Here is a 22,084-nt window from a genome sequence, read left to right as displayed (position 1 = left end):
TTAGGACAGCCAGGGCTACGCAGAGAAACATTGTCTCAAACACACACACACACACACACACACACACCATTAAGGGTAGAAAGTAGTACCAGTAAGAGTAATAACCATAGCAACATCTGCAGCACACCCTGAACTTGTCTTAACTCTCTAAGATTTCAGCCCGTGTTACGTCGTTTTTTCCCTCACCATTATCCTCTATGCTAGGTGGTAGGTGGGACTTTCTCCCCATTTCACAGATAAGAACACCAGGGCCAGACCTTACCCAGCTTATAAGTGTAGGCAGAACGAAGTCAGAATATACATGTTCAGCTGAAGCACTGAGTAACCACATAATAAAACTCAGCCAGCACTTAGACAGAGCAAATGGGAGGGTGTGTGTCATTTCACCCGTTCAGCCATGCCTGCTCAGCTTTTCATTGTCTCTCAAAATGTGTCACTGTTGGCTTGGCTATTTCTTTCTGAATAAAGCTCCAGAAGTCTATGTTTGAATGAGTACGTATTAGTTTATGAAGACACCAACTGGTCACTCATCCAGCGGCCTCCAATTCCAATGCTTGTCCTCCATCCGTCCTCTGTACCTCTGAATCAGCATGCTCTTCACTCCCTGAAGGAACTGGCATTCTCCTACTTTGCTGCTTATTGCTGTGCTAACCACTATGACTAGAAATGACTTTGGGAGGAAATGGTTTATTTCATCTAATAGTTCAGTCCATCATGAGGGGGAAAGGCGGAAGGAATTGAGGGCAGGAACTGGCTTGCTCGCCATAGCTTACACTGCCTAATTTCTTATGGCACTCAGGACCACCCGCTGGGGGTTACGATGCCCACAGTGGGCGGGGCCTTTCTCCCTTGTCAATAATAAGAAAGTTCCCCACAGACTTTCCTACAGGCCAATCTGATGCAGACAATTCCTCAACCAAGACTCCCTCTTAGTAGATATGTCTCCGTTTGTGTCAGTTAAAAAGCAAAACCAAGAAACCCCCCAATATTAACCAGTGCAATAGGGATCCTTTGAAAATCATAGTCTGAAAGCTTTCCAAGAAGATAGAAATGGCAGGAGCGCGGGGTGGGGGGGGGCTGGGCTGTCTGATGCTGGCGAACTGAATTCTTCCTGGAAATCTTATAGTTTTGGCCATGTATTGCTCTATGATATCCAGATTAAAACAAAGAAAAGCAAACCAAACAAAAAGCAAACTACAACACAACTTGACTTTCTCAAGGTGAGGTAGAAATAATAATTGTTGAAATTTTTCAGATAACCTTTGGCTTTAATGTAGCCCTTAGGGGGTCATAGCATCTTCCAGTCATTCAAGAACACAAAGTATCCCAAAGCCAATGGACGACAGCCTTCTATAAACCTGCCACATCTAGTAGGCTTTTCAGACAAACACAAAATCATTTTGGGGATGCTGTAACACAGGTTATAATACACTTTAGACAACTTGTCCAATGGTTCTGATGTTAGATTTTATGTTCTCTGAATGGAGGTTTTCTGTTGTATATATTAAGTGATCTGTTTCAGCTTATAAGGCATTACTTTTACAACCTGAAGACTTCTTCAGTGTTTGAACTAAAGGCTCTTAGATGTTTCAAACCCTACTAACATGGACATCCATTGGTTCCATTAATTCTTTTGAAAGACAAGGCCTTTGGCTGAGTCATTCACAAGGGATGCTGTGGTTAAAGGCTTTACACTACGACTGTATATAAAGCAAAAAGCATGTGAAATAAATGTTTGCACAACTCTCAAATCCCCATTAGATTTACACCAGAGCACTGCTGATGTCAAAGACCCTTTAAAGGAAGAAGGTGTTAAAGGAACAGTCCATTGTTGAGGACTTGGGGCTAGAAGCAATTTCCATAGTCATCATATTGAGGCTATCAGCATATGAGGCTCTATTCAAACACCGTTAGAAGTAAGGCCTCACACTGTCATTCACTCTTATTTATTTATTTATTTATTTATTTATTTATTTATTTATTTTTAAGGTTAAAGCTGTTTTAAGATTTCTGGATTATGAGTGGAGTCAGCTTTGGCAGGTCTTTAAAGTTGGGTTTATGACTAAATTGTTTACCTGACATCAGTTCCCATGGTGACAAGCGGGCCACCTAAGAGGTTAATAGTCTTGTGATATTTAAGTGTCTTTACACACTCATGGCCTTCGTATGAATATGGCAGATTAGGTAGAGTAATGGATTAGCTTTGATAGGAAACAGACGGATACTCAGAACAGTTTAACTCTTAGCATTCATGTTTAACACTTAGATGCACCATGAGAATAAGACTGGCAGGTGACATCCTCTTTCGACCTAAGATGAGTCAGCCTCTCTCTCTCTCTCTCTCTCTCTCTCTCTCTCTCTCTGTCTCTGTCTCTGTCTCTCCTCTCTAATATGTGTGTGTTACTTTCCATATGGGTATAGGAAGTGTGTTTCTCTGTATGTATGTGTCTCCAAGTACGTCTCCCTCTATATGTATGTCTCTCTGTGTGTCTTGGTTCTCTCTCTCTCTCTCTCTCTGTATGTTGTGTGTATCCCCCTGTTGTCTTTCTGTGTGTAGGAAGAGAGAGAGGAATAGAAACAGCAGTATGGATTTTATCCCCATCATTCTAGCCTTGACTTTTTGTGACACAACCATAACAATCTTCCTCTTTTGCTTTTTCCTATTATGATTTAGTATAGATATGTTCTCATCCTAAATATTACAGAAGAAAAATAAAACCCATGCTTCTACACTGAAATCATGACTCTCTGTCCACTGCATGACCTCCTTGAGAAGCCATATCAATACGCAGAGACAAGAAAAATTAGCCAGACTTAGTCAGGTATAGATTATCTAATATGCTTATTAAATCATTATTGGGCAAGTGTAATAGAAGTTGTTTCAAATTCTGCATCACTTTGAAGAAACCTTATTGAAGCCTTCACTGCATTAGTCCTAATGACTTCCAATAATGATGCCGCTTTCCCTTGAGTTAGACTTCTTTGGCCGCAGCAGATCAATAGCTATTGAGCAGTGTGATCACGCAGGCTGGCCTGTTAGAACACTCGTGGCTGATGCCAGCATGCCTCCCTCCCCTTTCCACCCTCGAAGAGCTCATGATGGCTGCTATCTCCGGCATCTCCTCCATTGCCCATCCTACCAATCAATAACTTTGCCATCAGCATGTGTCTCGTACTCCATGAAACTAAAAATTTGCCTTAAACAAAACTATTGGGGAGTTCCCTGTGACATGTGCCTGTCCAACTGCTTACACACTATAGCTAGAGAATGCACCCTACTAAACTTTGATTTATAACCTTCTTTTCCAGACCGTAATCCTTGTATATAAAATATGGCGGGAACCCTTCTTCTATAATAGCTAAAGATCACATGTTTGAAAAAGTCCTGTTTTGACTCCAGGCCACATATTTGGCTAATACTTCCTAACAGTGTCTAATGTGCTATCAAATGTTTTTCATCTGACTGTTAGGAAGTGGTTTCAGGATCCGGTATGTCTTTCTCAGATGTCTGTCCACTATGTTAAAAAACAGATAAGCATATAGATCCTGCCTCAACCAATTATTTCACTCATGTTATTTAGTGAGCACCCCAGGTATGTGCTCAAGTACATTGGGGAAATGAACATCCAATATTTTGAAGTGAAAGAATAAACTAATTATTTGAATTATTTTAGTATCTTATCTTTCTTATTATTTTTTTGTTTGTTTGTTTTTTGTTTTTCAAGACAGGGTTTCTCTTTGTTTCCCTTGCTGTCCTGGAATTCACTCTATAGACCAGGCTGGCCTTGAACTCATAGAGATCCACCTGCCTCTGCCTTCTAAGAGCTGGAATTAAAGGCATGCACACTACCTGGTGTACCTTCTTATCTTTAAGTATGTTCTTAAACTAATTTTGCATTAGTATTTACACTCACTGATTCATGCTGATCTCAACCTTGATTAGAAAAGCTTTTTCTTCTTTTGTTTTTAAATAGGGATCTGGAGGACCACATGCTAAATGGTCCTTAGGAGTAGGTGGAGGGAGGTAGTAGGGAGTAGATATGATCAAAATACTTTGCACACATCTATGAAATACTCAAAGAATAAATAGCATATCATTACATTTTTGCCTTGTAAGCCATTTAGTTTTTTTTTTTTTTTTTTTTTTTTTTTTTTTTTTAAACTAAAAGTTGTCTGGCTCCTCAAACCATCCTGTAAAAATGACAACCCACTAGGAAACAATGTATCAAGATGTTGATTTCTTCACAAACCAATTCTAAATTTACTTTGTTTATAGGGAAAGATGAAAAGAGGGGAAAACAAGAACCAAGTGAATTGGTTCACAAGAAAGTTTGGCTAATGTATAGGCATGCAATTAGACACAATCAAACTCAGAAACCATTACCTGCCTATCACGTGCTCAGTTTGAATTAGAGTGATCTCTCCCAACCAATGATGAGTTTCACTTACTCAAAAAGAAATCTGACTAGAAGTCAGGCAGTAGATGAGAATATGGGACTCAAATCCAACTCTGTGACCTCAGGCAGATCCCTGAATCTCAGGACACATCATTTCTCCACACATGGAGTGAAACAGGATGTTGGCGGTGAGCCCACATGTGTGTTCCCAACTCCCCTCGGTTTGTAGGAAGCCATTTGTCTATGGAGAGTGGGATCTCACAAAGGTATCCTTTCTAGCACCTGGGGGAGATCTCTGGCTTGCTTCCCTGCAAAAGATCTGCTTTGCAGCCTGAGCCCGGAAATCAACCAAATCTGTGCAATTCTCCTGAGGGTCTCCTTTTCATACTGCCAAAATGAAATAGCCTGTTCCTGCATCCTGACACAGGAGAGCTTTGGCTTAGCTCTGATTACTGAGGGCGTTAATACCCATCTGCTTTCCTGACTACTTGGCATATTTGTAAATTACCTGCTGGATGCAAGCAGAGGAGGTAAGCCCATATAAGCATGCGATCCCAACAACACCGTCTTTCACAGTGGATGGAAAGTGCTAGGGGCAGGGGATTTGTGGACCACCTGTGTTTGGCCTCTGGGAAATATCTGTGCTTGGCAAGCAAAGGTACAAAAACAGAGAAATTTCTTCAATCCATAAAGAGTGGTCTCAGTGCATAAACAGTAAGTTTGAACAGCTTTTTCAAGGTGAATAGTGCAGACCACATCCCAAATCATCCGGTGTAGTCAAGTTATTTACTCCCTCCTGGATTCCCAAGTGAAGTACTCCACACAGCTCGCTCTGCCTAGATGCCCTCCCACAGAGGTGCCACAGGCCCCTCTGGGTTCTTTCATCCTTCTGTGACTGTGGTGGTTTGAAAGAAAATGGTCCCCAAAAGGGACTTGTAGGAGTGTGTGGCCTTGTAGGAGTAATGAGAAGGCACTGGCCAAACATTCATGATACCAGGCCCCCAGCACCATGAAAACGATGAAAGGAGACAGAGGTACAAGTTTCCAGGTTAAGCACCCCTAATCTGCAGACCGTAAATCAAAGGCCCCAGGATTCCAAACACTGGAGCACCAATATGAAACGGCAAGTGGTATGATGGACCCCTGGCCCCATGAATGGGTCTCGGCCAAAACACAGCTGTACTAAACATAGTGTGTGGACCTCAGAGGGACTTGCATGTGGACTGCTACTCTCTTCACAATGGATAAGAAATGGGAGCATTTTAAATTCCCTTCAGCGGATGAAAGAATAATGAGTGGGTACATATACACAACAGAATTATACTCAGCTGTAAAGAAAAATGAAACCCTGTATTGTTTCCACACCACCCATAAGACATATGATTATCAAACAAGAAGCTCAGTGCCAGATGATGTTCAGGTGTTTATCTAGAAGGGTCCATGTGACCCGAAAACAAGAAGAACTATTGCCACTGCTCGAGGTTGCCCTGCCAGAATTGAACAGTAAGTCTCCCGTGCTCAAGGCACCATATACTTAGATCACAGGACTTGGAGAAGTCAAGCTGGTACTGCCCTGGAAGCTTCCTCCCTGGTAACCAGCTCTTCTGGTGTTGGAAGGTGCTATGTGAGCCAAGAAGGGAGAAAAGTTTTCAACAGTCCTACTCAAATGCAAATCCTTCAAACTAATATTTAAGGAGTAATCAAGAACTGTCTTACTGGGCTTAAGACTCTGTTCAATAGAAGGAATGGATTTGTAAACCTAGCCAAAAACCCATGGCTGAAAAGGTCGTAGACCATAGGTGAGAGCCTCTACCATTTTGTTAAATTGATTCAGCTTTCTAAACACTTATGCTTTCAGCCATAGATAAGTAAATCTCTCACTCCTCATCAAAGAAACTCCCTCCTGCATCAGATGGAAGTTATTATAGTGCAGAGAACAACTGACACATGTATAACATCTCCTTATACCTAAGGCCCAGGGAATATCATGGAAAAGGGGGTAGAAAGATTGTAATGGCCAGAGGACTGGAAGAACAGCCACAAAATCGTGTCTTCTGGACATGACAGAAATGTTCTATTCAAGATCTCAGAACAAGATGCTTGCCTACACAAGAACACACTAATCAACATTCCAGTATGGAAAAGGAAAGACTCCCAAGGCCCCTTCTCTAGGTAGAGAGCTACAGGCAGATGCTTGGAGAGGGAGAGTCAGTTTCCTTCATGGAGGGGCCTTTGGTAGATTGTCCATGTCCAAGTGGGTCCCTGAATTCTCATACACACACATGTGTGTGTGCATATATTTGTGTGTGTGCTTATATTTGTGTGTATATGTGCAACAGTAATTGTCCTTAATAGAATATACTCATACATGCACACACATACATACATTGTTAAAACAGAGGACATGAATTTAAGAGGTGGATGTCGGGAGGCATGGGAGGAGGAGGAGGAGGAGAAGATGTAATGGAAATATAGTGTAGTAATATGTGAAATTCTCAAAATAATCCAAACAGTCTATGGATATATATGAAATGTAAAGGAATTTCATTGGTCCTCACACTTAAGACATATCAGTTGACGCATGCATTTTGTTTTTCCTGATATGGTTGCAGGGCCTTGGACATGTGCCATGTGTAACCCTCAAACATTTATTTTAAAAGAGACCCATAAGGGTTTCCTTTGATTTTTCTAGTTGCTTTTTCCCTTAAATTTTTTAACTTACTAAAATTGCTGTGAGGTGAAAATACAAAGCACCTTATCCTTCCATTGAGAGCAACACCAGATCTGCTTCGTCACAGAACTGAAGGGTCCTTCCCTGCACTCACTCTGCAATGACTTAACTGGTGACACCACCACAAGTTGGTTGGTTCTGGAAAGATTTCACACATACTTTTTTGGAGGTTCGGGGTGGAGTCACCACATATTCAGTCATGACCTGGTTTCCTACTTGTGTGTATAGAAAGTAAAGATGGTTGCTTGACACATGACCATTTAGCTTGGTGATGAGAACATGCCCTGCTCATCTTCGGTGTCTCTGAACAAAGCAAGCTTGATGAGAAGGACTTTAAAAGATAGATTAGTTTGTTATCTACTGGCTTGAGTTTGCTTCTTTGAAGCTCAAAATAAAATTGTTGGGTATCTTGACATGTGTATGCAAATGGCCCCCGCACTGCATTCTCCATCAACGGGCGCAGCATTTCTAATTAGAGATACTTGACCTGCAATTGTATCTAAATTAAATAATCAATTAATGTTCTTGATAGTATGGATGAGACCTGTGTGTGTGAGACAAGTACTTTACCATTGAGTCACACAGTTGGCTCCTGGTCCTTGCTATTGCAAATTTATTTACTTGTTTGTTTATTTAAACTCCCTAAGTAGTTGAGGATGACCTTGAAGTTCTAATCTTCTTGTTTCTGCTTGCTGAGTGCTGGTATTATAGACAGTCATCGTGTTGACTTTTATTTACTTATTAGATGTATTATGAGGACGTTTATACGGTACCTTTGGTTTGATGCTTGACAGTTTCATACATGTATACATTGTGTATACATTTTCAGTCAGTCTTCAGTATGAGAAAACAACTCACCTGCATCTGACGTTGCTGCAGATGCAGCAAGGAGAGATAATACCGGGGCTGAAGGAATTGCAACACTGTCCACTGCAGTTGGCTTCTTCCTGGCCATCATGGTGGATACTGAGCCCTCACTCCTACTATGTGCTGCTGTCTGGTCCACTTTTAAGTGGGGACTTGGCATCCCTGAAAAACAACAAGGCCAGAACCTGTAGTTGATGTAAAGGATCAATAGGGCAACCATCATAAAACCTGAACATTATCTGAGTAAATAGTTCAACTGCTTGTCCTTCTTCAGACACACACACACACACACACACACACACACACACACACACACACACACACACACACACAGAAAGGAAACTGAGAATATTTAAAGGAGAAAACTAGCCATGGCTTGTTTGAGGGTGAAGTCAGGACTAAGGGCTTTCTAGAACGGATGGCTAGATACAACACCTACACATATGCATGAGACAGTATAATACTTATAACATATCAGGTGTTCATTAGCCTTCTGAGGATTAAGGAGCCCATCTTTTCAGAGGTTACACTGCATGGAGTATGAAGGGTAACTCATTTGATTCTTACCCTAGTGAGGCTCCCATCCCACTTGGATGGGAAGACAAGACTATTTGAGAAGACAACACTGTGCATTCAATTCCTGTAGGCTTGTGCATTATTCATTCTAGGTGCTGTAGAGATTCTAAAGCTATGAGGTCAACATGGGAAGAGGATTTCATAGGACTCATGCAAAATCTTGAGGCTGAGGGAAAGCCATTCTGGGTGCTAAGAGAACTCAATTCATGTGCAAAATAATAGGTAGGGAGGAACAGGGTCCAGATAGATTAGCTTAGCTGTCCACAAATGGCTGAATGGATAAAGAAAATGAGGTACACTATGAATATCATTCACAACTCAAAATGAATGAAACTTTGTCATTTCCAATAAAATGCCTAGATGAGAAATACGATTTTCTCCCATATGAGGAAGTTAAAAATGGACTTGAATGCAGAACAGCGATGGCTGGAGGCTGAGAAAGATCATGGCAGATTGGATTCAACAGCTGATTTGGGGGGCTATAGTGTCAGGACCTAACAAGTATCATAGGTCATGTGATTAGGATGTTGCATTTCCTGATAGACTCTTATGGGCTATTCTGGACCTGTTTCTTTATCTGGATCCTGTTTTTCAGCTCTGACATTTCCAGGCTATCACCAAGAACAAGTTAGTTAACATATTTAATGTCACTTAACACTTGAGTTAATAGTATTTTTTTTTTAATATAAGGATGGACTTTATTTAAAAATTTTTTTTTCTTTTTAGGACTACAAATTACAAAGGAAAAGCAGATCACTACACAGAATCTAATGAGAACATTTGCCTGTTCATAAAACTTTATCAAAGTCATTCATTTTACGAATTCACCCCACCCATCAATGTTTTTGCTATAATGCTCTCAAGGTTACTATACCTTTATTTCAAATTATATTACATGTTATTCTCTCAAGGTAAGTTTAAAATACCAAAACTTGGCTTCTAAGAATGGCACCTTCAAAATGGGCAATTTCCATTCAGTCTCTGGTGGCATTATTCTATTTTCTTTTACCAATTAAGAAACTTTCAAAATGTTCACTTTTAGCCTTCCCAAAAAGGTGGCTACATTTCCCCCCACCAACCACATACAAATGGATAGCAAAAAGAAAAACAATAGAAAAGGCAGCCATTAAAATAAATGGACTAATCATTTAAAGGAAGTATTTGGCTCATGGCAATTAAACAAAAAAAAAAAAAAGAAAAAAGAAAAAAAATGGCAACTAGGGTATGTTACTTGGTATTTGAGTATAGCAAAATGAAGCCAGGCCCATAGACACCAGTGGGAGACAGCCATGACTGAACAGCAGGAAAAGGAGTCGTGCTGAGTTCATAGTTTTAAACTTGAGATTTTTACGGTTAAGTTCCAGAACTTAAAAAGTGGGACAATGGCAGAACTCTGTAAGGTGTGTGAGTATCCAGTGAGTAGATACGTTATGCACATGAATTGAGGTCTAGGGCATACTCCATGCTCTGCAATTTTCCTAGCATTATCACTAATGTGTAACTATCAATATTATTATAGATATGGAAATAAATATAACACATGACTTCTTCGGAAGCAATTTGAAGCAGTAAGTATAGGTTCGGTCCTCTTTTTTGTTGCGGTTAAGGATTTCTGAGCACCTATCTAAACCCCTCGGCGGTAAAGCATATCTAAACCTAGAGGGCTGTGTGTGTATGATCCATGTCAAATGGCCCTCTATTCAGACTTCCTCCATCTGTAGGCTAAGACCAACAATACAAATAACAAATTGGGGGTTGACAATTATTCTTGACACTATTTTTTCCACCCTAACCAACCTGAGTGATATAGTCCCTTCCTTGACCAAAGTTATCTCAATCACTATAGCAAGAGCACCTTTAATTATTTCGGCTTTACGGCAATTCAGTGAGGCATGGCCATGGCTATTACTATTTTGTCAGTTTTACAGATGAGAGGAACACCCTTTTGGGGAGCTGAAGGGAAAACTGGATAAAGTCCTACTGCTTTTAGGCAGAGCTGGATATCTCCAGCTGCAATGTGCTAAAGCCAGGACCACCCTGGACCACTGGACCATACTAATACTGACCACAGTTCAAGGCCATCACAATATCCTTCATGCTGAGGACACCCCCCCCCCCCCTTTGCGCCTTCCCCAGCAAGGCCCACAACCCGTGAGGACACAAGCCTGTCACACACTGGAGACACACCTGAAGGTACCCAATGTGTGGGTCAGGCTAATGCTTTGTTTTATCTTCTGCTACGCTCACTCCTTCTAGTCTCATAAACTCTTGCTTAAAATGACATTACTTAAAATCTCTGTGCTTTTCTGATCTTTCATTTCAGCGTAGTTTGAAGACAGAAAGAGACAAATATCAAGTTCTATGGTAACAATATTATGAGCCATATCCACCAAGATACACAAAAGTGTATAGTGCGCAGTTAGCAAAATATGCCGGTGTGCTTAGGCCAAGCACGGTGCCAAGGGTAGTTATAGTCACCTGGGTGACACCAATCCAAACAGCTAGCAGGGGTTATTCTAAAGAAGGAAGAATCAGGATGAGTCTCCCTTTACTTCTTAGTCTTGACTTTACTGTCCTATGTATATCATATTATATATCACACATATGTGATACAGGTATGTTAGGGAAGGGGAAAGGCTCTACTCTGTAGTCCAGGCTATTCTGGAACTCACTAAACTGGTCTGCAACTCAGGGGGCAATCCTCCTGCCTTAGCCTCCCAAGAGCAGGGATTAGAGGTATGAGCTAGGACTTTAGCAATGACTAATATTTTTTTAAACTACAAACATGTATTAACTTTCCTTTTTCATTGAGAAAACAGAGTTTGAGGGGGCAAATCCAGAAATATCTTAGAGCATGATACTGACATAGAACGTCCAATGTGCCTTAGCTTATGGCTGCTAACAGGACTGATTACAGCCCCAGCAGGCAGGGAACGAAACAAAACAAAGTCCCCGTTTTTGTTCGCTGCAGGACCTCAACAGTATTCCTGCAAACAGACTTTGGAACTCTAAGTTATCAGCATTCATTACATTGAACAACTGCTGCTTTGGAAAAAAAAAATCACTGACAAGCCATCTTTGTACCTGCAGATGCAGGTTAAACAGATACCTTTCTATTTAAATTATGACGTGTTTGGGGAATGGAGGCAATAAACGGGATTAGTAGACGAATATTTAACCCTCACTTGGGAACGGGCTGATATCCAGTCATTTCAGTTGTACCCATTTTCATGCAAATGTTTACCATCTAAATTAGTCTCAGTCCACATCATCTCATTAGATTTGGTCTGATCATAACCCTGCAGGGTATACTTTGCCACTCAAGTGCTTATGATACAGACTATGTTAAATGCAATAAAATGACACTGAATGCACACTGTCACTCACATCATCACTATTTAGCTTCTGCAAACACCCTAGACAATTGAGGAATTGTCAACTTTTGAAATGGCACTTAAGAAGAGGGAAAGGAAACCAGCCCTGATGTTTTCCTCAGTCAATTTTTGGATCTTGAAGTGACACTCAGAAATAGCATAGATGGACAAGACTGTCAGATAAGCTTTAAACAAAGGATCTCACTTTCTGAGAGCAGAGGTCTGGAGAACCTGGAATGGGGGAGGGAGGAAGGGAGCTGCCCCATGGGAAATGACATTGTACAGGTGGCCAATGGGAAAGTTTGTTTCCTTTCAATCTAATGACAGCAGATGGACCATGGTGGGGTGTTAGCAGGGTTTCTTCCCTGAATGGACCTGGCTTCTGAGATTATTTTTTTGAGGCAAAGAATTGACTATTCAAGAACAAAAACAAACAACAGTCATGACAAAGACCAGAGTCTTGCACGGATTGGGACACAGAGCACACCCTTGTCTCCAAGGAAAGATGTGAAGAGACTGGGTGGTTGGTGTCTGGGAAGGACTATCACTAAAATCCAGTAGGCAGTTTGCACAGAGTGCGTTCTTGGTAGATGAGTTCTGACTGTTCCTGAGCTTTCAGACTTTAACACTATACCACATCGATGTTTGCATTTTTTGAGGCCGGTGTGCTTCCAAAGGAAGGAATCACAGCACTAACAGCTTCCTTAATCTAACATTTGCCCATAAATAAAAGACCAAACTGCGAGGAAAAAATTTAAAGTTACTTATATGATAATATTTTCAAAAAGCCGGTTGGGCCGCTCTGATAAGTTTTTAAAAACTCTTTGTCACTGGTTTTCAAGGGTAATTTCTCAGACCACCTATTCCATCCAACCTCTCCCTGTACACCGTGTTTGCATTAGGGATGTGATTTATGGATTCCTCTCCTGAGATGCAGAAACGGACTTCCTGTTGCCTTGGTTACTCAGAGCTCAGTTCAAGGTTAAACTACTCCCAATCAAAATCAGTGGCAGGAGCTGAATCCAGTGGCCAGGTTATTGACTGCCCCAGGATGTGGAAAGGTCAGGGACCAAAGCACTGCTGACTGCCTTGCGGGTGAGTCAATAGCTTCAATATTTTGATTCTCCTCCTTCTGAAGTAGAAGTAGCTGCTCAATTACCTCCTCCCCAGGTTACTCAAGGTCACAAGGGTCAGGGTGGAAAGCAGGGTCTATGGTCCCTGACTTCTCAGGATCCATTTAATGAGCTTTGTGACCTTGGAAAGTAAAACTCAACCTCCTCTTAAGTAACTTGTGTGCTGCTCTAAGGTTCATAAAGCTAGTTATCGCTAGTTTCCCATCTCTTTACAGGGAACAAACAAACAGATAGCCTTCCTGGGAGGTCTACTGTACATTCCCCTTTCTAGCATATGAGAAAACAGAGGCTCAAGATGGATCATGATTGGCCTAAAGCCACACAAATGGCAAAGGTCACACAATCTGGATGCACCAACTCACTGTTGTGTCCTCCACATGGCTTCCTTGAAATGGGGAGCCGACAGCTCACCGGTGACGAACTCCACCAACTTTAGTTTGGAACACCCACTATGGAGAACATTGTACCTTGCAGGCAGAACTTGACTCATGTAGGCCTGCTGAATAGCTTAATTAATTTTCAAATTCCGGAGTTTGCAAACACAGGCGCTTCTTGTAGCTGATGTCTATGCTGGTTTGGTGGGGCAAAGTAATGCCACTGGGCTAGCTGGGCCTTTCCATCACCTCCTGGATCTCTACTTACCCTGCAGAATACAGGGTTTGGTAAAGGTGGGGAATTACATCCTATTGAGCTATTAAATAGCTTTCAATTTTGCCAGGACATCTGACATCCGGCATGCTGTCTGTGGATGGGAAGAGGTAAGTGGTAAACCCTCCAATCCACAAGCGAGGGAACAGAGGTAGAGAGAACCAGGTGACTTACCTATACTCACAGATCATGCATGTGAGTGGCGTGGTGCTTTCCCATGTTTCAGCTCAAAGCTCTTTTAATTTCTCAATATTCCATCTCCTGGTTTAACACTCACTCATTTTCCAATTTACCAGTTGCCAACTAAAAGTCTACAGTTTCTCCCTAATGTAGTGTGGAAACAGACTTTACTTATGGCCAGCAAAGGGAATCTATGATACAGAAGAATCGGAATGTAGCTACAGGAAGCCTTATACTCCGTAAAATAACATTTGTGTGTATGTGCCAAATTCAGGAAGTTTTATTTAAATATGTTTTTATGTTTGTGATTGTGCATGTGCATGTATGTGTGTGTATATGTATGTGCATGAGCATGCCACAGCACACATGAAAACATCAGAGAACAACTTTATGGAGTGGATTCTTACTTTCCACTTATACATGTGTTGTCATGATCAAACTCAAGATATGAGATATACACGGGAAATACCTTTACCTGCTGAGCCATTTGTCTGGCCACAAAGTTGTATTCATTCATTCATTCATTCATTGATGCACCATGTTAATCATTAACTCACAAATACTAGCAAATATCTCTCTTATCAGCAATATGGTGCTGGTCAAAATGAAGCTGCCATTTCCTAAAAGGGTTAGTCTCTAATAAGTTCTGTAGGGCAAAAAGTGCCTCTAATCAGCTGACCCTAAAGAGGGAAAATGAATGTATTTATCTAAATGGCCACAATGTAACCACATGGGGGCAAGGAACAGGGCAGAAGAGAAGAGAAAGGGATTGATGTGATGATGGGGTTGTGGTAGAGGCTTTGCCACGGCTTTTAAGACACAAAAAAAGGTGCTTGCAGGCCAAGGAATGCAGATGCCTTTACAGAAGGAAGCAGGGAATTAAAGAAATCGCTCCATTTTTGCCTCCAGGAAATAATCTACTTCCGAGTGTAGCTCATTGAGACCCACTTTGGAATTCTGATTTCCAATAATGTAATATGAAACCATTGAGTTTGTAGCGATCTGTTGCACCGATGAAGGAAAACTAATATTAGTGCAAAAATCCTCATCGCAGTGCCTCACTTTACTAAGAACGCGTGTCAACATCAATACCTCTTTGCAACACAGTCCTTTGTCCTAAAAGCGACGCCTCATGTTTTAAGTTATGTTCATGCTCTGCACAGTTTCGATTCCTTAGGATGCATCAAGTTCAGACTTTTCAAAACATAGTCCTGTCACAAAACTGACACACATATATTGTTCAGTGGGTATGTATAGCTGATAAATCACATTAGAGGTGTTGATAAGGTGAGCAGTAAAAGAGCCAATGCCTTTTCCCCACACTTGCTGGGTGGAGTTGAATAATGTTACAAGTGTTTCTGCATCTATTTTGACCAGAATCTATTCCAGCCCATTATTCTGATTCTAAACTTTCAAATGTCAGATAAACCTCTAAACAGATAAACCCCTTTGCATCTGTTTTAATTGTAAACAAACTTACATTAAAGTGTATTTCACTTTATGTAATATGTTACAATGATTCAGAAATAGTCTCTCTTGACCTTGTAGTGGAAAGATTTTGCCAGCAGAAAGGAGATTTCTGTAAATGCTCAGTGATGTCATCCAGAAGACCAATCTACTACCAAAACTTCATAGAAGAGACATTCCAAGTCAAGAGGCTTTGGAATCATCCTTTATCTCCAACATCAGCGTTTTATTTTGTTTGCTTGCTTGCTTTGTTTTTTAAAGAGTAACATTTATACAGAGAACAAATTCTGCATCCTGATCAAGATTCATATATACTTTTGGGGTTTGGTATGAATCTCTGTCTAAATTAGCGCACACACACACACACACACACACACACACACACACACACACACACACACACTGTACACACCACAAAAGGACAAAGGGCAGATAAAACCAATGTAATGCTGATGTAATTTCATCTGTGTTTTAAAAAATGCAGACAATAGGGTTGCCTGTTCTATGGAAAATATAATAAGGGGATTTTCAAAAGGTAATAACAAGGGAGGAACACATCCACACATGTAATTAAAACCAATTTAATAGTACAATGCTTCTAGTATACTCTTTATATCCTTGGAGAGCAGGTCAGTTACAAATTTACTACTGAAATGTGTATAAAGCTATGCAATCTGCTGCTGAGGAACACACAGGGAGCTCAGTAAAGTAAGGCAAAGTAGCTTCTTTTGGATGGAAATCAGCTGGGCCCTACCCTGCTGAGAGAAAGCAATTTGTTTTACCCAGTGTTACACACTAGCAAACCAAACACATTTGTCCTCTGATTGTAGCAAAACATCTTCTCATCATCTCAGTCCAGCTTGTTGGCTGTGTGATTCAAGGGTTGAATTTTTGAACTTCACAGAACAAGTTTCCTTGACCCCCTGGTGCATGATTGTGAGCCTATATTCACAGGGCAGCTTAGAGGCAGGCCAAACAAATAACAGTAGCTGTGATATAAACTAGAGGACTGGGTTTCTGGAAGATTCTTGTCTGGATTCTCCAGAACGTGCAGGACTTTGAAATCCGCATCAGTGAATGTAAGCATCTTTTGTACCGCCTTTTCTTCTACTTCTAGAGCACGCAGTTGTGCAGCACATCTGTGTGGCACTGCGGATGTTCATGTGATGCTAACTGGGTCACCTTATTTGCATTTTGATTACTGCTTATTTAGAAGGCGCGCTGAGAAAAAGCTCCGTATCAGGGGCCTAGTGATGTGTGTATATAAATATATGTATAAATAGATAAATGCACGTTTACTGGTTTGTGAGAGATCAGTTTTGTATGCAGTCATCCTCTTGGCCATATCTGGATGTCTGATCATTGACGGAGGTTTTGGTTATAAATGTGATGGTAGAAACTAATTATTCTCAGTGCAATATTGCCTACTGTCTCTGGTTGGAGAAATCAATGTAACACATATTCCCTGTGTTAAGTGGTCACCTCTTTATGAATAGCAAAGAATAATTCACTATTTCATGACCTTTGAGGAATTCCTTAAAATCATCCATGCTATTCCACTATTTGAAATCATTTTCCTGGGTACAAATGAAACGCGTATGTGTGCAGGTGTGCACATATACAAAGGCTGTGTTCCAGGAAGGCTCCCTTCTTGCAATAGAAGAAAGCAAAAATCAGAATCACAGAGAATCAGACCCATCATTAGACAGATCTCCTAATCTTTATCTCTAGTAGTTCAGTCAGACAAGCTAATACCATGATGATGGCTTTGAAATCTCTTAGGAATTGGATGAGGAGAAGAGATAGTGATGAACTCCCAGCTAATAAACAGAGTGCTTATTTCGGCAGAATGATCAATTTCTAGATGTCCCGAGGCTTGTCTGATACAGTTGATTTACTCACCCTTGCCTACCTCACTAATAAAGCCAACGTCCACCATCAGATTACAGAGGTGCCTGGAATTTCTTAAAGGCACAGGAGAAAAATCAAGGGACTGCACACCATCTCCCTCTACTCACCCCTTCTGCCCTCCATCATTGGAACCCCAGCTGCTTTTCTAGGTTGATACTCTGTACTCAATAGACTTTGGCCTAGTACAGTAATAAAGGCAATTAATTTGTTATCTTGTTAGTGGGAATTTAATGCAATGATCTTAAAGAATTCTTACATATTGTGATAAACTTTAGTGCCTCTGGGTGGCTCCTATTGCATCGGGCTCATTTCACATCTCATCCATTATGCAAATGAGGTTTGGAAATAGTTGAGTCTCACTAATGTAGCCCAACTCTGATGGATCGGAGATAGTTGGTCCTTCAGAAACTAATGAGGTTAAATACATCTCAACGTTGCTTTGTACTTGGTTGATTCTGCAAATCAAGAAATGAATGCAATGCATTTTCTCAACTGTCTTCTAAGGTAATTCTAGCACTGCCTAGCCTCGAAAGTGGTCTAAACTAAGTTTCATTAGAGAGATGCCTGTACCGGTTCAAATTACTCTACAGTGCACAGGGCTAACTGACAACACATCTTCACACTGTAGCAGGGCCAATAATACGGTTTAAGATGAAAGAAGCATTTCAATCGCTGACACACTTAGGAGGGTCTTTCAGTCATGCAGAAAAGAGTAGAGGAATTTCCAGGCATGGGCACTGCCGATGAAGAGTCTGGTCACACTTGACACCAGAGGGGAAATTGTTATGACTGAGGTTTGGCACTAGTGAAGAGATTATTACACTTTGCATTCAAAGAGTGACAGGAGTCAATTCAGTTGAGCGGAGCCTTGTCATGATAGAGAATAAGTAACAAGGAGTTCTGTATTCTGGGTTCCATTTGGAAGGCCAAGGAGTGGGAACTCCAAAGACAAGCTGGCACCCAAGAAAGGAACCAACATATCCACAGAGGCAATCTCAGAGTAACTGAGGTCCCAGGGGTTGGAGAGTGGAATATGAGAGGTTAGCTCACAATAAAACGTATCGGTGACAATTTATAATCTTCACCTCAGAGAAAGGAGGGGCTGAGTGGAGATCGGGGAGGCAAGGATACGGAGGTTGAAACATTTCATGCAGGAAGGAAGCAGAATCCAAATGTGTTAGCCTGTAATTGAGAATACACCACTTGAAAGGGAAGGAGATTTAAGCTGGGGATAAGATTGTGACCCTACAGCCAGAGGGGCCTTGGTTAAAAATCCACTCGCTATCACTTAACTAGGAGGTTGACCTTGCTTAAGTGATTTAACCTTTTAGAGCTCCACTTTCCTTTAATAAACTATCTACCTGCAAGCCTGTGATAGGGATGATGCTGATGGTGCCTGGGAAATGCTTACTTGGTGTGGCAGAAAACATGCTCAAAACCAGCCAGCTGGAAAGCAGGTCCAGGGAACCTGGAACATTGCAAAGGCATCACCCAGCTTGGGTGAGCCCCTGGGTTCAGTGTTCAGTACAGGGGACAAAAACCCAAGGCAATTAGGATGGAGGCCACTACCAAAGGAGTCGCGGGGATGTTCACAGCCTGGAGGAAGAGTTGTTGGCCAAGTGACTGCCTCATCTTAGTGGTCCTATCTGAAAGTAGAGGCCCCAGGAAGCAATGTGTTGATAACTCCCAAGTATTTAATTTGATGCTACATTTTCAATAAATTGCTAGGTGAAGGAAAGAAGTTGTGTTCATGTGTTATTCAGCAAGAGGAGTTTTCTCGCCCACTGTGAACACAGTGATTCCAGGTCCTCTGGGGGGGTCCTCACCACTGCAAGCAACAGTCCACTCTTAGTGAAGCTGACTACCTACTTGAAGAAACAAGATTCAGAAATGAGAAATTTAAATAAAAATAACAATCTACCCAGAGTGGAAAAGGCCAACTACATTACCATCCCTTGCCCCTGGGACCAAGCTAGAGATTTACTGTGGCAATTTTAACTAGTATATTCTAGTGTGCTAGTTAAATAATGGAATTATGTATTGTTTAGGTTTGATACAAACATATATAATGCAAGTTCCAGGACATCCAGGCTACAAAGAGATATCTTGTCTTGGAAAAAAAAAAAAAAGAATTTACATTAATGTGGATACCATCGTAAAGACTACGGTGTAAACAGTGTGATAATTTTTATGGAAGAGGGGCATTTCAACATGGTTAGAAGGCTTGGCTCTGTGCTTATATTATTAAGGTTCAAACCACAGCTGTACTCACTAGTATAAGCTAGCGAATTTGCTCAGTAATTTTCCTTTACCTCAGACCTAAATACAAAGATCCAAAGACAAGCTTCTGCTCCAAAGTGACAAAGAAAAATGTAGGGAAGTTAATGTGATAATACTTTGTGATAAGTACCACAAGGTCAGATATAAGGGACGTGGCTTCACAGGTCAGGAGTGATTTCCCCATCAGCACAGGAAGGATGGCACGGAGACACAGCATCTCACTTGGGTCTTAAATAAGTTGGAAGCATTGCCAAAGGGGACACGGGAGAGATTCTGGGAAGAAGGAACAAAATACATAAATCAACAAAGTGAAAACCGAAGGTGTGTGCAGGGAAAGTAGGAAGTCCTGTGGCTAGCACGCAGGTTTTCTGAGTGGGTGGGAAGGTGACCTATCATAGAAGAAAGAGGTGATACGTCTCAAGCTTTCCGTCGTACAGAGCTGGGGTTCACCTGTGGGTAAGGAGGAGTTAGGAAGCATGGGGTTGCAACATATTGTCTTTTATTGCACAAGTTGGTTTATAGGGACAAAAGCTGTTCCCTGTGGGTCTGAGGAAGTAACTATCAGATATAAAACCTTTGTAAATCAAGGTTAGAAAGGTTAGAAATTAAATCTCTGATGAAGAAGTGAACCTGTTTGTCGAGCTTCAAATAATTCATATTTGCTTTTACTACTCTGTTCTCTCCATACTTCTTGCTTTAGAAATGCCTTTCTAAGTCTAATAGGGGAGAGCCTGAAGTGTAAGTCGTTATGTTCCTTGGTCAGAAGACACCTAATTCCATACTACAGTCATAGTTTTTTGTTTTTTTAAACGATTTGGCCCACTTAGCACCTGTGTTATACGAACCATTTGTACACTGCCCAGGAATTTATTAGATCACACTGGTAGGAATGACTTACGATGTTCTTCATTGCATAGTTTATCAGCACAAAGGAAGACTGGAAAAGTAGAATGTAGCCTTTTCTGGGAGTCCTGATTTTTCTTTCCTCTTGGGTAGAGAGAAGGTTCCTTTGGTTTTAAACAGTGGGAAAAGCATCTGATCATATGACAGGAAGATCAAGTCAAATGAGAGAATGACTTCAACACTGGGGGAAGACAAAAGAACTAACATTTATGTTAAGATGAGTTTTCTAACTGTGGATTTGTCTATGTGTGGGTTTGTTTGGGAGATACGAGGAGAAGAGGTAGGATTTGCTGGAGCTGGAGTTACAGGCTGTGGTGAGACACTGGACATGGGTTATGGGAACTGAACTCCAGCCTTCTGGAAGAGCAGCATGCACTGAACCATCTCTCCATCTCTAAGATATCCCTTCCTTATAATAAACTAAACAATTATGGAGATATAGGCGCTACCTAGTGATAAAAAGCCTCACCTCAGAGCTGTCTTACAGGGAAGCCATTTTCTAATAAAATCTTTGTGGTTATCTCAGGGACAACTAATTGCCCATGGTTTCCTAGTAGAACTTAGAAAGGATTACATGTATCAACTTTAATCTAAAATCCCACCACACTAATATACACTAACCATATTTTATCCGTGAGGAAAACGAGGCTGTTCAGTTCTCACAACTCAGTGTTACCAGGAATTTGAATGGAAGTCTCTGTGCTGTAATTTCTTTTAGCAGACCTTCTCTCCTAAGGTTATTAATATATTAATGTTAGTGTCTGGATACCTGGCAGAGACGGGAAGAGCAAGAGGTAGTTTTTATGTACGTCCTTTAGGCAAAGGTGAAGGAAAACAATCCCTGTCTATAAGTGGTTTGTTTCCTCATTTTCTCCAGGGGAAAATGTCCTAATGTACTAAGAAGTTGAAGAACTTGCTTTTTTGTTTTGTTTTGTTTTTATTTTTTCACATAAGGAATACATAAATAGGCCACAAGCATAGCAATCATAAATATTACACAGTTACAAACCTCATGACCTACAACAGTGACCTGACTGCAAGATATACGTGGGCAATACTGGCACAAATATTATGGCAATAACCACTTTTTCATCGGATTTGTGCTCCACTCCATGAAAATGAACTATTATTGCCTGATACTGTGAGAGTGGCCACGAACCTGATACTAGCAAGGTAGGTTATAGGCCCTAGGGATAAAATCAAAACCAACCCAAAAGAAAACAAAACTCACTGCTATTATATTTATATAGAAATAAAGCAATGAAATGGCCATTGATGACGTCACTCAGTCCTCATCAGGGAAGCTTCTGTTTACAGTATTTAGCATTAACAGAAATACCCACAAGTAAGTGGACAACGTACACAAAGCGAGGGACTTTGGAGAACAGTGTCCTAAATGGAAGGTCTTTATCCGGCCCCTGTCTCACAGCTCAGAGATCTATGCAGAAGAGGATGGGAAAAGACTGTAAGAGCAGGAGGCTATAGATAACTCTAAAAGAACAGCCTCGCCCAGACAGAACAGGAACTCAAAGAGACCATGCCAACATGCCCAAACCCTGCACAACTTTAACTCAGACACGATCCAAACATGGAGAAGGAGAAGTGGGCACAAAGTCC

General features: G+C 41.1%; 1 protein-coding gene across 1 annotated transcript in view; it reads right to left on the bottom strand.

Annotated features, from left to right (window-relative positions):
- Setbp1 (SET binding protein 1) overlaps window positions 1–22,084 on the bottom strand; it is a 324,979-nt gene that overhangs the window by 19,963 nt on the left and 282,932 nt on the right. Inside the window, exon 5 of the mRNA XM_051201988.1 lies at window positions 7,987–8,157. Within this exon, the coding sequence (XP_051057945.1) occupies window positions 7,987–8,157 (171 nt within the window). The remainder of the gene's footprint in view (window positions 1–7,986; window positions 8,158–22,084) is intronic.

This window comes from Phodopus roborovskii, unplaced genomic scaffold (assembly GCF_943737965.1).
Source record: "Phodopus roborovskii unplaced genomic scaffold, PHOROB, whole genome shotgun sequence".
NCBI classification, from domain to species: domain Eukaryota; kingdom Metazoa; phylum Chordata; class Mammalia; order Rodentia; family Cricetidae; genus Phodopus; species Phodopus roborovskii.
This window is presented reverse-complemented; position numbering and strand designations above follow the sequence as displayed.